Source organism: Lissotriton helveticus, chromosome 3_1 (assembly GCF_964261635.1).
Source record: "Lissotriton helveticus chromosome 3_1, aLisHel1.1, whole genome shotgun sequence".
Lineage (NCBI taxonomy): Eukaryota > Metazoa > Chordata > Amphibia > Caudata > Salamandridae > Lissotriton > Lissotriton helveticus.
The window spans coordinates 1,943,522,720-1,943,539,323 of record NC_136061.1 but is presented as its reverse complement, the minus strand read 5'-3'; the positions used below and the strand labels follow the sequence as shown (position 1 = coordinate 1,943,539,323).

Below are 16,604 nucleotides of genomic sequence, written 5' to 3'. Positions count from 1 at the left end.
AACCCATCCAGCATTAACAATAATTAATGATATAGTTTCTATATATTAGATAATAACTTGCAGAAATCGGGTTTCCCACACTAATTAAAACATATTAGTTTATCATTCTCTGCCTTTTATTCAGGAAACAAATTCCTCCAAGTTTGACCTGAAGAAGTTTCCCAGTACACGTGTGTTAAGACCACATGCAGTATTACCACATGCATAACAATATCGGTTTGGGCTAAAACTCAGTTTTTCACCAAAATTGGCATTAAGAGCCCAGTTATAATTGAGTCCTCAGTGGAGTGAAAAGGATGTTGAATGTTAAACATGTCCACATTCTAAAGATACAATTTCTTTGATGTAGATATTTTGTTTTATTTATTTTAAAACTCTAGTATAGACTAATACATCATTCAAGTATCTTGTACTTTAAGACTTGTATTTAATATTCTGCACCAAATATATATGCTCCAATCCACTTTTTCCACAGTCTTCCGAGTTAAACTTTTAAATTGTCTATGATTGCTACCCATGAGTAAAAATAATGCAGGCTTCTGTAGTAATAGTATATTTTACTTCAAAGTCTAAATCAGGACTTTGCTACCAAGATACATATATAAATGTAATGTACCCAAACACAATATAGACCCTGTACAGTGATACGTAAAACACCCACACTCTCATCCAATATACAGATGTCATATTCAGAGCCCAAACACCTCTGATCCCACTGACGGATACAACACTCCACCTTCCAAACACATCTCCCACACTGCATATATATATATATATACAAACACATTTTACCTTCCTTCAAAACACGTGTTCCACACATCAACACACTTACTAGCACTGTTCCACACCTAGACATACAGCTCCCACATAAACACATCATCCCCACCTAAAACATATATAGTGGAAGTCCAACACAGACTGATGCATCACTTCCCTCACAGAAATAAAAACACCCACTTCCTCCACCCAACGCACCCCACCAACATAGCTCACGTGAACACAACATACACAAACACAGCCACAGACCCCCTTCTGCACATGCTACAGGTTTTTTCGTGTTTTCTCAAATACCGTTTATGGTAATTTCACATTTCATCTGGTGCCTTATGTTGACGTTCTCCATTTGAAGTCTGAGGGGATGCCTAGCTAGTTTAACGTTTGGATAGTTACATCATCACCCCTCCTGTCAGCTTCATGCTGACTTCAATTTCCAGAAACAAAAGGATTTTGTATTCCCCTGCAGAAATTCTACCACCATTTCTAAGACACAGTGCCATACAAAAAATATGGGGAATTCGTTCGACAAGCTGGTGGCTCGAAAAGGCTGATAGGGCTACGGCAAGATAGTCACAAATGAGGCTATGCCTCGCATGTGACTAAATCTGCCCAAGCCCTGTCAGTCTTTCAGAGGGATCGGCCTGTCTAAAAAGTCGTCCTTTTTCCCTGTAGATTCAGATAATTCAGAGAAACTGTAAAACTGAACAGGTGAGGTAAGGGAGACAATGATGGAGTCTAGTTTAAAGAGGTAAAATACACAAAAGAGGGACATACAGCAGTGACTGGCCATGTGGAAATCAAAACATTGGTGTCAAAACCAAAAGAGCAATAGTAGTCAACTCTACAGAGGAGAAGAAAAGCTGGGATGGTAAGCACCACAGGGGCGTGGGAGGTGGCAAAGGATGGAAGCAACATGGGGGTGCGGGCGGGGGCAGAAGCAAAATGGTGGTGCACCTGTGAAGCAATACAGGAAGCGGGTCTGAGGATCAGACAAAAGACAGCAATGTGGACTTGGCAGGAAGAACGCTCCCATGCATGAAGGAAACACAGGAGTGTGGGGTGAAGCACACGGACGAGAAAGAGGAACACAGAGAGCGGGGGAGTGGGGAGACAAGCTCACTGGGAGACAGCTGGAATACACATGCATTCTTGTACAGTGCTAAAAGGAAAAGAAAAAAGTAGCACCAGAAAAAGCAAGCAGTAGAAAAACACTATAATGCACCTATGTGCAAGAGGATGGACAAACACAAGAAGAGGAAGGAATGCCTATACACACGCTTGTGGATAAGAAGTAAGCACACAAGAGTTGCAATGAACCTGACCAATGGTAGGCAAGGACGGGCTCTAAGCCCACTGAAATCTAACAATATGTCTCGCAACAGACATCACATGTGCTATCTTAGGTGCGACCAAAGAAAATACACCATGCGAAACACGTTCATTTGTCCAACTATCTAGGTGGCCCCACCAGTTTCATCTGCGTGCCAGTGGGCCACTATCCTACCCACATGCCAGCCCCCACACCCAGCAAGACTCACTTCTTTGACTGATTTTCTTTCTGTTTGAATTGTCTCATGCACTCCAGCAGAGGAATCAGGGATACTCTGGATGACTAGTGCTCTGGGAGACTCCCAAAAACAAAAACCAAGCTAGGGGGTGGTAGCACCTTTGCATTGACATTGTATCCACCATTTCCCTCCTCAGAGTATTCATGTAGCTTGGGTTTAAAGTCAATCATACAGTTACCCTCTACCACTCTATTCATGTAGATCAGTGCCCTTACCTTCCCCAAGGGGGTCCAGAGTATGAATCATAAGCTGGAAGATGGTGCTGCGCAGGGTGCTGTTGTGCAGCGAGGCCGAGCTGCTTCCCCGCTGCAAGAATGGCTTGAGCTAGGCAAAAAGACAGCGGTGTAAGTACTTATGTCATTGCACAGTGACAGGTGAGAAATTTAAATTTCATGACCATTATACGCGACACACAAGGGTACCGAAAACAATACGTTAATATGTTTCCCAGTGTCAGCACCTGAACCTAATCCCCCACATTTGCCAATTAGAATGGGTAGGGGAGAAGAAACAATGGGTAAAAATATCTAGTCAAGTTATCACAAATAGCTATTAATTAGGAGGGTGTGGATGCAAATTAATGTATTTCTGTTTTGAGCAGCACCCCCACTCTCACAGTGTTAACACATCCATCCCTTTTGAAGATGGCTTGTAAAACCCAAGGAATAAGCAGTGAGGTAAGTGACACTCAGAAGCAGCAGTGTGCTTTTGCTGACCGTCTGCCCAGCAAGCGGTAAGAATGTGGTGGACAATATTGTAATCAGTGGTTTGAATGGCGAAGGATTTTTGATGGTTCAAGGTTTGAGTGACCATTCGAATACTTGATGATTTAATGTGTGCTTGCGGCAACTCAGTGTCCGATCAATATTTTAATGATGCCAGGTGTGTGTATCTTTTTGTCTCCAGATGTAGGTTTGGAGTAGTAATTGACACCTAGTCCTCAGATGAACGAGCTGTCTGTTGTTTTGGAAGTGATTCTGTCAGGATTTGTGTTTTTGTCAGTGACCCTCAAAATTCTTTCACAAAGCTACAGTTGTTCAAGTGGTTAGAAGGTGTCACTCTGGAGTCACACCCAACTGAAAACCCTACAAATCTGCAGTAACTGAGCGTTCTCAAGTTAAATGCCAAAACCTGGAAATTCTTTCATGAAGCTGCAGTACCTCAAGTGGGTACTAGCTGCCCCTTTTGAATCAAATGGAAGGGCCTCCAATGACCTTCACAAGGTGTGGCTTCAAAATATAAATTTGCATACACACTTTTGCTATTTTAATGATTTCGGTTTTTATTCGTTTTGATAAATACATGAATAAATATGTCAAAGTTGTTTAGGAGAGTGAGGAAATATTCTAGATTTCAATAAATGTCCTTATTTTTGTCTATCTAAGTGATGACATCCTTCTATATATGGGACCTAGTAGTCATTGGTAAGTACAAATGTTTTCAACTGCTTAGCATTAGGGGCTTTTTTTGTAGGTGGATGTATACATGTGTACAAACAAAATGCAGTAATTCATAAGTGAAGGTCTCCAATGGCTAAAGTGTCCTGACCCACTGTCCTATACTATGGGCTTAGGTAGGAGGGAGCATACTTATGTCCAGATGTATGACGCTTATTGCTGGCGACTCGCAATTTGCATTGATTTGCGACTTGCAAATTGTGATGAGGCAGGTCGCATTTCGTGACCCGTTGGGAATGGCTGGCACTCACAGGAATGGTGGCCTGGTGGCCTGCTGGGGTCAGCAGACCACCATGTCTGTGACTGCTTTTTCAATAAAGCAGTTTCTTTTTTAAATGCATCCAGTTTTCCTTAAAGGAAAACAGGTGTCATTTAAAAGATAAAAATGAAACATTTCAGATTAATTTTTTAAGAGCAGGCAGTGGTCCGTGGGACCACTGCCTGCTCTTGAAAACATTTGTGCTGCCAATCACAAAGGTGAAGGGGTCGCCTGGGGACCCCTTCCTGTTTGCGACTGTCTTCCCACCAATTTGAAATTGGTGGTAAATGCGATTGTTTTGCGACTGCATTTGCGGTTGCAAAACAATCTTCCATCCTGCTGCGACTCGCTATTAGGAAGGGACACCCTTGGCATGGCCTTTCCTAATAGCAACTTGCAAAACCTATTTTGCATGTAGGTAACAGGTTACCGACTTGCAAAATAGGTTTAATACATTCTACAACCCTTTCCTGCAGTCGTAAACGGGTCGATTTCCCGGTTTCGACTGCTAAAAACAGTCTCACATCTGGCCATTAGAGTAGCATTTGTGGCGGATAAAGAGTGTTGACTAAAAGTACCTTATATGCATGTATTTTTATTATGAGTTTTTGGGAAACCATAAGGCTGGCAAGATAGTTAAACTGTCATTATTTAGGCAAGATCTAGAAACTCCCCCTGAAATTTGTCAGTTGTGGTAAACTATGCAAAACGCTCATCGTAACACACCCTTGGCATGATTTGCTGTTGATACACAGACTTTTTGTTTTACACATACCTTTGGCATTTGGGTACATTTGCCATGGCAGAAGTGTGAGTTATGGTGTGTGCTGTGTGTTGCATAATTACATACTAGCAAATTTCAGAGATTTTGGGGAATTTGTGTTGATTAATTCTTCGCTGTACATGGTGATAAGTCTGGCTCCTCGTTTTGTTTGTCTTTTCAGAAAAATCGGAATAGTGCAAAACTGCTGTTCAAAAACTGAATATGTTATAAGAGGAAGTTTAAGAAAAAATATAAGGAATTACTGGCAACGTGAAATAAGACACATCTCTCAAAAACAATGGCATCTCATTGAGAAAGATCTGGATATTGGTGAGATAATTGTGCAGCAATATCATACTGCAAGTACCATCAATTTCTAACTTGGTAACGAGTAGTCGTTTTCAAGGTAGACTAAAGTAAATAAAGAGGTTTTTGGTTTTAATTCGGGAGGGGTCATGATTTATGGTATAAGTAATAGCTGGCAAAATAGTTTTAGGTTTTGTTGCGAGATGATAGCATCACAAACATTTTTTCAAAGAATTTCTGATTTTTTTTTCATTTTTGCATTGGTTGAACCATATAACTTTCCTAAATGTGTTTATTTCAGTTAACTTCGGAGGGCTTTTTTAATGGAAAATTAGCATTTAAGTGCTGGACAACTCCATGTATACAACCTCCAGTACACGGAGGCTTAGGTTGAAGATTTTATTTCCATTTGGCCAAACGTGAGAGTATCAGCAAATTTGCAAATTTCAAGATGGTGGGTAAAAAATTATTCAAGCACTTCATTAGCCAATCACATTTCATGAAATATTCAAATTCATTGACAGAATTCTCAGAATCCAACTCATGAGTTTAAAGGCTATATAGTCTTAGGAATTAACCATTTCAAGCTCACTGACCTATCAATCAATCAATCAATCAAAGCATTTGTATAGCGCACTACTCACCCGGAGGGTCTCAAGGCGCTAGGGGAGGGGGGGTCCGCTACTGCTCGAACAGCCAGGTCTTGAGCTGCTTCCTGAAGGCGAGTTTTTCCACTACTTTTTGTATTTGAGTGCTTAAGTATCTGTATTGCAAATTATGAATTGTATACTCCTTTAGGCTTTTTACTTGCTCTTGACTGTGATATCCTCTTGTATTCATGTAATGGTCTCTAGTAGCCTTTTATCTCCTGTAAGAGATGTCTCTGCCTTTGACTACTTTGCTAATTACAAGCTTGAGCAGAATTACTGGCACATATCTGTAATTGTTTACTTTTCATTTCTGTATGGTACTGTTAGTATTATAGGCACAGCTTTTACGACTGTCGATCTTGCACCATATACCTGAGTAGTCAACAAGTTTGTTCAATGAGTGTAGACATATAGTTACCTACCTTAAGGTTTGTGGCTCTAGGGAGCCCCTGCAAAATAATGTATTTTAATTCCCAACACATACACACTGCTCCTTCGTTGTGAGATGATTATGGTTAAGAGTTGAGGAGATACCAAAAGGTATCAGTAGTTCTGGACATGAAGCAGGAACACCCAAGCAGGTGTGAGCACAGTAAACTAGAGCGAAGACTAGTGATGGCAAACCACAAAAGTATTCAAATGTACATTTTCAGACACCAGAATTGTGTGTGACAGGTCTGAAATGCCAGTGCACAATGCGGCATGGAAGACAGATGCAGACCTTTAGGGCAGGCTGAAATGAAGGAGTCTAAGCACACTCTGGGAGAGTACTACTCTAGTCTTACACTGTGGTAAGATGGAATGTTGGGTAGCTTCAAAATAGGGTACATCCTGTGTCTCATTAGTCATAAATGGGTAAAATGATTCCACTTATGATGAAGGAGATGCACAAAGTGCCTGTGGGTGAGGGAGTCGGGTCTTCCTAGAAAACATTGGAGCACCTGCGGCACTAGTGTGAAGAAGTTGAGCTGAGGGAGCCAGGAAGAAGCAATAGAGCTATAGTTGCACTGGATCATCATTGAGGAGAGGTACACTTGGCAGATGTATTAATTTTAAAATGTGAAATATACAGTGTTGGAAATTCTGGTTAATAAAATCCAGATATGAAGAGATTGAATAATTAATATACACCTTCAAATGTACAAAAGGTAAGAGAAGAGAAACTGGAAGTGACACAAACCGCTTCCTAAATGATAAAGAGAAAACCACCTGTGGGCAACATTCTGGATAAATAAAGAACACATAGCAGTAGTGGTAACTCAATGGAGCTACTTTCTGTGGCACTTCTATTTATGCCAATGTGTGCTTACAGGTGCATCATCCTTCTCTTTGTTTTTCCCTAGAGAGCAGAACCTTTCCCTTGGTTTGAGTGTTTGTATGATACTCATCCTTTGCTTCATGCAGTGTGTGGCATAGAAGCTTGAGGTTATCATGCTATTCCACGCTTAATCCTTCTACTCCAGGAAGAGTGAATCCTATCCTGCATGTAGAATACAGGATGGCAGCAGTCAACGTCAAAAATAGGACAAAAGAAATGACCAATACCAAGTGGTGGCAGCTACATTGACCATTATCCCAGCAATTGGCCAACCAAAGACAAGAGGTAACAGCCAAGAAACAAATCTCAGATATCCTTGCCTTAAAAATCACATGTCCAGGGCACAAATGTACGCCATGAACCAAACACACAGATTTGTAAGAAGAAAGAGGATTCTGCTGCAAATGGGATCCCACTTCATCAATACTCTGCAAAATGAACAACGTACACAGTCCCTGCTTAACAAGAATAAACAAGCATTTACAATGCAATAGGTCTCGCAGCATTAAAGTTTGAGCTATTGGCATTGTATATTACAATGTGTTACATTAATTTGTTATCAAACTCTGAATTGTTGTATAAAGATGATTTGCAAACTGTCAAATGTTGCTGAAAAGTAAGCAACGTTGTGAATAATATTTTTTGCTAGTCATCCTTGGGTACCAGAGTACTTCACTTGAGGCAGCTCACTACTCTGCACTCACTACTCTGCACTCACTACTCTGCACTCACTACTCACTACTCTGCACTCACTACTCTGCACTCACTACTCTGCACTCACTACTCACTACTCTGCACTCACTACTCACTACTCTGCACTCACTACTTTGCACTCACTACTCTGCACTCACTACTCTGCACTCACTACTTTGCACTCACTACTCTGCACTCACTACTCTGCACTCACTACTCTGCACTCTGCACTCACTACTCTGCACTCACTACTCTGCACTCACCACTTTGCACTCACTACTCTGCACTCACTACTTTGCACTCACTACTCTGCGCTCACTACTCACTACTCTGCACTCACTACTCTGCACTCTGCACTCACTACTCTGCACTCACTACTCTGCACTCACTACACTCACTACTTTGCACTCACTACTCTGCACTCACTACTCTGCACTCACTACTCTGCACTCACTACTCTGCACTCACTACTCACTACTCTGCACTCACTACTCTGCACTCACTACTCACTACTCTGCACTCACTACTCACTACTCACTACTCTGCACTCACTACTTTGCACTCACTACTCTGCACTCACTACTCTGCACTCACTACTTTGCACTCACTACTCTACACTCACTACTCACTACTCTGCACTCACTACTCTGCACTCACTACTCACTACTCTGCACTCACTACTCTGCACTCTGCACTCACTACTCTGCACTCTGCACTCACTACTCTGCCCTCACTACTCTGCCCTCACTACTCTGCCCTCACTACTCTGCACTCACTACTCTGCACTCACTACTCTGCACTCACTACTCTGCATCCACTACTCTGCATTCACTACTCTGCATTCACTACTTTGCACTCACTACTTTGCACTCACTACTCTGCACTCACTACTCTGCACTCTGCACTCACTACTCTGCACTCTGCAATAACTACTCTGCACTCACTACTCTGCACTCACTACTCTGCACTCACTACTTTGCACTCACTACTCTGCACTCACTACTCTGCACTCACTACTCAGCACTCACTACTCACTACGCACTACTCTGCACTCACTACTCTGCACTCACTACTCTGCACTCACTACTCACTACTCACTACTCACTATTCACTACTCTGCATGGCGATTCCATGTTGATTGATGATTACGCGTCCATCATCTAAACACTTGACAAAAGGTTCAACCCCAGGAAAAATGTTGTACTCGAATGCCACAAATTCTTGCAACGTAACGTGCCCAGATTCCAGGGGAATCAATCGATGATTTTGTTGCTACCCTTAGAACTTTAGCCTCCACATGCAACTACAGAGAATCAAAGGATGAGATCATTCGAGATCAGTTGATAGAAAGAAACTGCTTTCCACTGAGGACCTTGATCACGAAACTGCTCTTAGACTTTCCAGAAGCATTGAACATTCCCAATTGTGTATGTGAGAGTTAAATGTAACTATTAAACTCGGAGAGGTCAAGCAATTTAGTGGTAAACATCCTGCCAAAGATCCGAATTTGGTGTCTGACGTGGAATCCTGCAACGATTTTCTGTAAGACTAAATTTGGCAAATCTGAACTTGTATGTTTCAGATACTGTAGCAAATCTCACCTGGGTCATGCCAGATTTTGTTTTGCTCTAAATCAGTCTTATTTCAAGTGTGGGGAAAAAAGGACACCTCGCACAGGGATGCAAAGCTGCATCGACCCTAAAACCTCCCATGCATACTGTGAAGGCTATTGAAAAGAACTTTGACAATTCCGATGAGGAGAACAATGTATTATTAATGTTGTCTTCTTCAACAGCTCAAACCAATGAGGAAATAGAAATATCAGCCTTGCTAGGATCATGCAAAAGAAAAGCTCCAGCTTGTGTGGTCATACTGAATAACAAGAATATAACTTTTTGGCTGACTCTGATTCTCCTTTCACACTCTGTCACAGGGTCGAGAGTTCAGGTATGGAGAAACTAAGAATTTTTTTTTTAAAGGATTTCTCACCTTATTTCCACACTCGATTGGCGCGTACACTGTGACCAAGAGGAGAACTACGGAGATTTCTCGTGCAGTCCCTTTAACTGGGAGTTCGCAGCAAGTCCCAACCACACCCCCGAACAGAACGTCACTCTCTCGCAGCCAATCAAAGAAGATGACCCCCGGAAGGTAGTGTGTCTCCTTTCCGATACCGAGCAGCCAGGTGGAGAATTTCAGGAGGACGGGACGACAGGAAGAGGAGGAGAAGAACAGACAAGAACGGGCCCAAAAGACGCCGAAAACCGGGAAGAGCCAAAGACACCAAAGGAGGATCAGCCACGCGCGAAAACGCGCTACGCTCCCGGAGGAGCCTGGCTGACCCAGGTACGGAGGAAGTTTCTCGGTTGGGTGGGGAGGCGGTCTACATCAGACTTTTAAGACTCCTTTCCCTGCATGATATCTGGATTGTGTGTTTCACTCACCGTCACCGCCCCGTTAAATCGCTACCGCCACGAACTGGTGACCCCTCACTCCCTTTTCCCCGCGAGCACGTATTGGGACGTATTATTTAAAGGTCTTTATCTTCTCTGTGTGTGTCTCTGTGTGCGACGGCGGGGGGAGAGGGGGAGTGTCTCTGTCTGTCTGCGTGCGTGTATGTGCGCTTGTGTGTGTGTGTGCGCATGCGTGCAGGGGGAGGTGTGCCTGGGTATGTTTGCGCTTCCCAGGAGACAGCCAGGCCGAGCGCGGCGCGTGCCAGTCGGCGCGTGCCACTTTCAAATCGCCTTCAAGGCGATGCGCGCGGCCAGGATTGTCTCCTGGGAAGCACACATGCCGACAAAAGAGTCTCGGCGGAGACGCGCTTCGCGCGGCTAGCCGAGACCTAAAAAGGAGACCAAAGACAAGAAGTTGATGCTTCTTGGCAAATCCGCCTCCTTCAATTCTACCCTGTTCTGGCATAATTGCCCCGGCCCCGCACCAGCCCCGAAAGATCAGATTAAGAGCCTTGGATTCTGGCTTGACTGTTCTCTTAATTTTAACTGCCAGGCAGCAAAGCTTTCAGCCACATGTTACGGCCTGCTGGGGATGCTTTGCAGGATCCTCCCCCTTCTGACTTTTCAGGCCGGAAGGATTATGGTCCAGGCCTTTTTTCTCTCCCACCTGGACTGCGGGAATGCCCTTTATTTAGGAGCCCCTCATTCCACCATTCATAAGCTCCAGGTGATTCAAAGTTCAGTCGCCTGTTACTTCAGATTCCCCGCTGGCAATCTGCTAAACCAGCACTTAGGAGCCTTCATTGGCTGCCGATCAGGGAGAGGATTCAGTTTAGGCCATGTGCCTGGCCCATAAGGCCTTTTGGAAGAAGGGCCCAGCTGTTATCCAATCCCTTATCAACCTGTAGTGTCCAAGCAGAAACCTTCTTTCAATGTCCTCTTTTCTGGCCTTACCCCCTAAAAAAAGCAGAGCCAGATGCGGCAGGCGATCCTTTTCCTACAATGCCGCCATCCAATGGAACGCCCTTCCACTACTTCTCCGGAAGGAGCCTAACCGGCTAGCATTCCGTAAACTCCTAAAAACATACCTTTTTTAGGACTGTATTTAATTGATCTCCTCTGTCCTTCTGTGTTCCGTCCACAGCGCTGGGAGGCCTCAGGGTAGCCATCGTGCTTTATAAATGTAATTTTTCATTTCATTTCAAGAAGTCACTAGGGAGTGCAGGAAAGATAAACCTTGTGCTAAGCCTACTCATTGCAGGGAATTTAGATCAGGAGGTGGAAACACACACCATAAGTCCAGCTGAAGGAGTCACCCAAGGGGTATATAGGGATAAGCAGAGCAGAACAGGTACAATGAAGCACACTCAAGGGAGGGAGAAGGAAACCTCTTGAAGGAATGATCAGGAATGGTCCAATTCATAGAAAAGTCAAATCTGAAGGGAAGTAAACCAGCTTAAGTAGAGAGCAGAATAGCAAGCAGGGAATGGGGTGCCTTGGTTCACAGTACATATCCAAAATCCAGCGATGCTGATAAACTACCCGACATTACCAATTTATCTGATATTTAGGACTAACTGACACAGAGGGAGTAAGGAAGTGGATAACTGCCTCAATGGAAATTAAGGATGAAGGCCCACAGCAAAAACCTCTGTGTCATTTAACAAGCCAAACAAATCATCTAGAAAAGTCAGTCATTCAGAGAACACTTGTATTAAATTGGGATCTTGGCGTTTCCATGGTTTGGAACATCCTCAGTAAAAACTAAAATACTACTTGCAGAAGAAAACAGGTATAAAACTGAAAGAAGCAACTTCTCCATCCCTCATGTGATCTACAACTCCTCTCCCATGAAGGTGGTGGACGCTATATTATCCAAACCAATAAAGCAAACATGAAGCATGGCCAACCATTTAGAGGTATGGTCCTGTTGTATCGCGTTTTAGGACCCTAGTGTAATTTTCCCGATTCATGCCCTTATATAGGTATAAAATACCGTAACCTTATATAGGCACAGAAATCATAACCATATTAAGACATAGCTCAAGTAGTCCTAATACGGCTTGGCTACTTCCACCAGTTCCGAAAATCTACAACGATTTCTTGGAAAACCCGCCTTCAGCAGTCAGGGACTTCCCCCTGCATGAATGTTAAGTTATCCAAGAAATCTTGGAGTTTTCAGAGAATTAAGTCTCTGATGACGTTATAATGTCCAATCTTACCACAAACTCGGCACCTTCAAGGTATAAATATGCCCACACTTGTCCAAACAAAAACACGGTGGTTTGGAGCAGTTCGACTATCTACTTGCCCGATGCGTCCTGCTGCAGCAAGTGCCGAAGGAAGCCGACCCTTCAGCTGATGCACTGAGAGATGCTGTACTTTCTCCTGCCGAGAAATCCAGCTCCAGTGTTTCCAGGCTAACCTTGCTGATTGCTGTGAAATAGAGTCCTGAGAGAGAGAGATACAAGACCTCCTACATTCTAAAACCAAGGTACGGAGCTGATTAGACCCTAAGAGAATTCTTGGAATAGATTCTTGGCAAATAATACTTAAACTAGGCTACACCTCACTTACGTCTTCCCTTGTACTAGACCTAGGTTAGGTACACAGGGGTAGGCGTATTTTAGAAGCACCAGTTGAGTACTTTTAGTCATTATTTATCATTGTATGTATTTTATACATTTTAGGTATCTTATGGCTTAGAAACCATGTCATGCTTTTATAGTATTATTTTATAATACTCTTCGTATTATATGCTCTTTACTTTACAGCAAGTATTACGATTGCAGCAGTTCATTTCTTATGCTTGAGAAAGAAGACCGTTCAATAAATACCCTTTTATTGAAAACAGCCATCTCTCTATTTCTCTGCACCTCTGGTGAAATGAAGCATGCACGATTGACTGAGTGATATAACTATCTATTGTTTCCGCGACTCTAGAGATATATTTCTTATTCTTGGGGAACAAAGTTGTCATGTTTTAAGCGGTTGTCAGAAACGAATCCCTTCTTGTTTATTCGATAAAGTTTCTAGTGACCTCTGAGCTAGCTGGCACACACACAATTAAGTTTAGTATATTCGGTAGAGACCTAGTTGACTTCAGTCCTACGTCTAAACTACAGGATACACTATTCCAATGCACAGAGCCTATTGGGAATGAAGGAACTACACTACATGGCTCTCAACGTGGAGCAAGGCGATAATTTAACGCTAGATACTAGAGTAACTCAGTTGTGCTTTTCAAACAGACTCCTTTTTCCCGTAAAATACTCCAATAGACGTCTGGAGTGGGTTAAAGGATAAAATATGCGCTTTAAACTGAGTAGGACGAAAAAATCCTATGTATTAGTTTTTAGTTTGTTCAACGTTGAAGATACAGTGTTCCAAAATATTGTGCACCTAATCTTTGCTTCCTTGAAACTTGTTCTGCAACACTTCCAGTCAACAAAAATGACGGACAGTGACAAAGAATTAGAAAGAGTTGCAGCAGCAGCTCAAGCAGTTTTGGATGACACGACTCTCCAACAAAATGACCCGGGTGCTATACTCATCCCGGCAAATATAAGGAAAACCATTACTATAAAACTTATAGAAAATGGAGTATCATCGAGAGGTGGTAAAGTAATATTTGTTATAGAGGCACATGAATATTGGCAGACAGAGGTATTCTATTCATGGATTTTGTTTCCTGCAGCAAATGCAGTAACACACGAATTCCACTTCTATAAGTTAGAGGAACCACCAGCGGAATACGTCCCTTTCGAGGACGTTGAAATTCCACTAACTTACCAAGAGCATCAGCTCTGGTTTAATGGTGCCCTACAACATCAAAATCACATTACCAGGCCCGGTCCACTAGGTAGACCAGGAGCCACATGGCCGGTACTAGCCGGCTATACACCACATCCTGACATTGAAAGAATGACAGCTGCTGAGTTGTTAGCTCAGCTAAAACAGCTGATTACAATACACAGGCAGTTGGTTCAATATGTCATGCAGACTTTAACAGTCCAACCAGCTGTAAGAATTCTACAGCACATCCCTTATCAAGGGAACACAAACAGAATTACACCACAGACTATACAGTCAGTCGTTGGTAAATTACCCACAAAACGAGAACAAATTCCGTTCTGGTTAGCACAAAAAATTACTCAAATAGAGGCAGTATTCCCTGATAGTACACCTCATGAGAAACACAGGATTCTGACAATCTGTTTGCCAATGGGGATTGCACCACACGTAGAGGATTGCGACACTTGGGGTACAGTCTTTGCTTCAATCTACACTAAAACACATGGTGTCCCGTCTATGGCGGTAATACCAGACGTTCTGAGACAGATTCAAAATGAATACGGTCCAGAACCGGCCTTAAATCCGGGTATGAAATTACTGAAAGATTTCAAACAGGTCTCGGCTATACTATTAGCCAACATAAAAGGTGAAGCAGCATTAGTAGCGATCCACCAAAAACTAAAAGAAACAGATATTACTGAGCAACCGTATGAGCTTGCCAGAATTATTGAAAAAGCCTATGAAGAACTAGGTAGAGATAGTTTGGGTGGGAAACCAGTAAAACCCCTACTAACTGAAAATCCTGAAAAAGTTTTTATTAAAAATAATCTCACTACTCCTAAGAAGAAGTGGGAAAACACCAAACAGACACTTCCTAAAGAGAAGCATTCCCAGTCCAGAGGAAGGTCTCCTCAACAGGAGCCCTCCGAAAAAAGGTACAACCTTAGAAATAGGGATAATTTGAGAAAACCTGATAGATATCAAGATAATGATACACGTTCCTCTCGTACCTTTCAGAATTCCTCGCAGAAATCCGAAAGAAGAGGACGATCAGAACAAAAAGAAGAACGAGTGAAGTCCAAAGACGAACAGCGCGTTCCTAAAAATAAGAAAAGCCAATTTCCCAAAAAGAAGGTAGCAAGTCTAAAGATCAGACATGAAGAGGATCTTGAGGACACAACTCAAGAATGGGGAGTGGGCCCAAACAATGCTAGACAGCGCAGCAGAGGTAACCATAGCTCGCAAGATCCTGAAAGATCATCTGGAGACAGTGGACTTGAATGAAAGCATCCAAGTTGAAACTGCAGATACCGGGGTTAGTGTACCACATAAGTTATATGAAATAACACTCCAGATGGAGGGTGACAAACCAAGAAAAATCAGAGCACTCTTTTGGGAGAAGCTTTCTAAGGGTTATGACATCCTACTAGCTGAACAAGACTGGCCACCTGAATTTGTCAGGGAGTGCCCACATGGCGAAGATATAATTATGCCAGCCTTCTCAAATCACATTCCAATTCATAAAAAATACACATATGCTAGGAAATGTGCTGTAGCCCAGGCCCCAGCACTATACAAAAATCATGTAGGATATGATGAGGATTCCCCTCACCATAAAATCCAGTTGAAAACTCAACCAACAATGCAAAGGCAATATCCTGTAAAACAGGAAGCTAAAAAACAGGTCAGGGAGATTTTAAATCAACTTGAATACCAAGGGGTGATTGAAACATGCATCTCATCAATGAACAATCCTTTGTTTCCTGTCTCCAAACCAGACAATTCATATTGTCTAGTTTTGGATTACAGACATCTAAATTACTGTTGCAAAATTTTTGCAGTACAAAACGCACATAGTGCAGCACTGATAAATAGCATCGTGCGCAAAAAATATAAAACTACATTAGATATCTCAAATAGTTTCTTTTGTCAAAACATTGCACCTGAAAGCAGGTATTTGACCGCTTTCTCCATAATGGGGGCACAGCCCCAATTTTGCCGTCTCCCCCAGGGATTCAAGAATAGTCCAGGGTTATTTTCAGCCAGAGTAACAGAGTTACTACAAATGTACGATGATGAGGCATTGTCCTATGTCGATGATATCTATCTTACAGATGATGATTTGGACGTACACTTGAAACGAGTGAACACCATAATACTTGGGTTTGCTTCTGAAGGGTATAAATTCAATTTCAAGAAATCACGAATTGCCCATCTCAACGTCCAATTTTTGGGATATGAGTTATCAAGTGAAGGCAAAAGTCTGGCAGCAAACTTGTGGGCTCTGCTCCAACCTCCAAAAACGCTGAAAAACTTACAGTCAATTCTAGGTGTCCTGAATTTTGGAAGAACTTATGTTCTAAACTACGCAGAAAGGGTTAAACCTCTTTACAAACTAATCAAACCTGATTTCAAACCTACTAATTGGACACAAAAACACAGAAATTTTGCGTTCAGTACAAACAGACATGTTAGCAAAATCACAGTTACAAACACGCGACAAAGTGCGTAACCTAGTGATCCGAATCATCCCAGGGAGATGCGGATTCACATACCTAACCTTTA

General features: G+C 42.5%; 1 protein-coding gene across 1 annotated transcript in view; it reads right to left on the bottom strand.

Annotated features, from left to right (window-relative positions):
- SLC24A1 (solute carrier family 24 member 1) overlaps positions 1 to 16,604 on the bottom strand; it is a 195,835-nt gene that overhangs the window by 106,620 nt on the left and 72,611 nt on the right. The window contains exon 3 of the mRNA XM_078684072.1: positions 2,561 to 2,669. Within this exon, the coding sequence (XP_078540198.1) occupies positions 2,561 to 2,669 (109 nt within the window). The remainder of the gene's footprint in view (positions 1 to 2,560; positions 2,670 to 16,604) is intronic.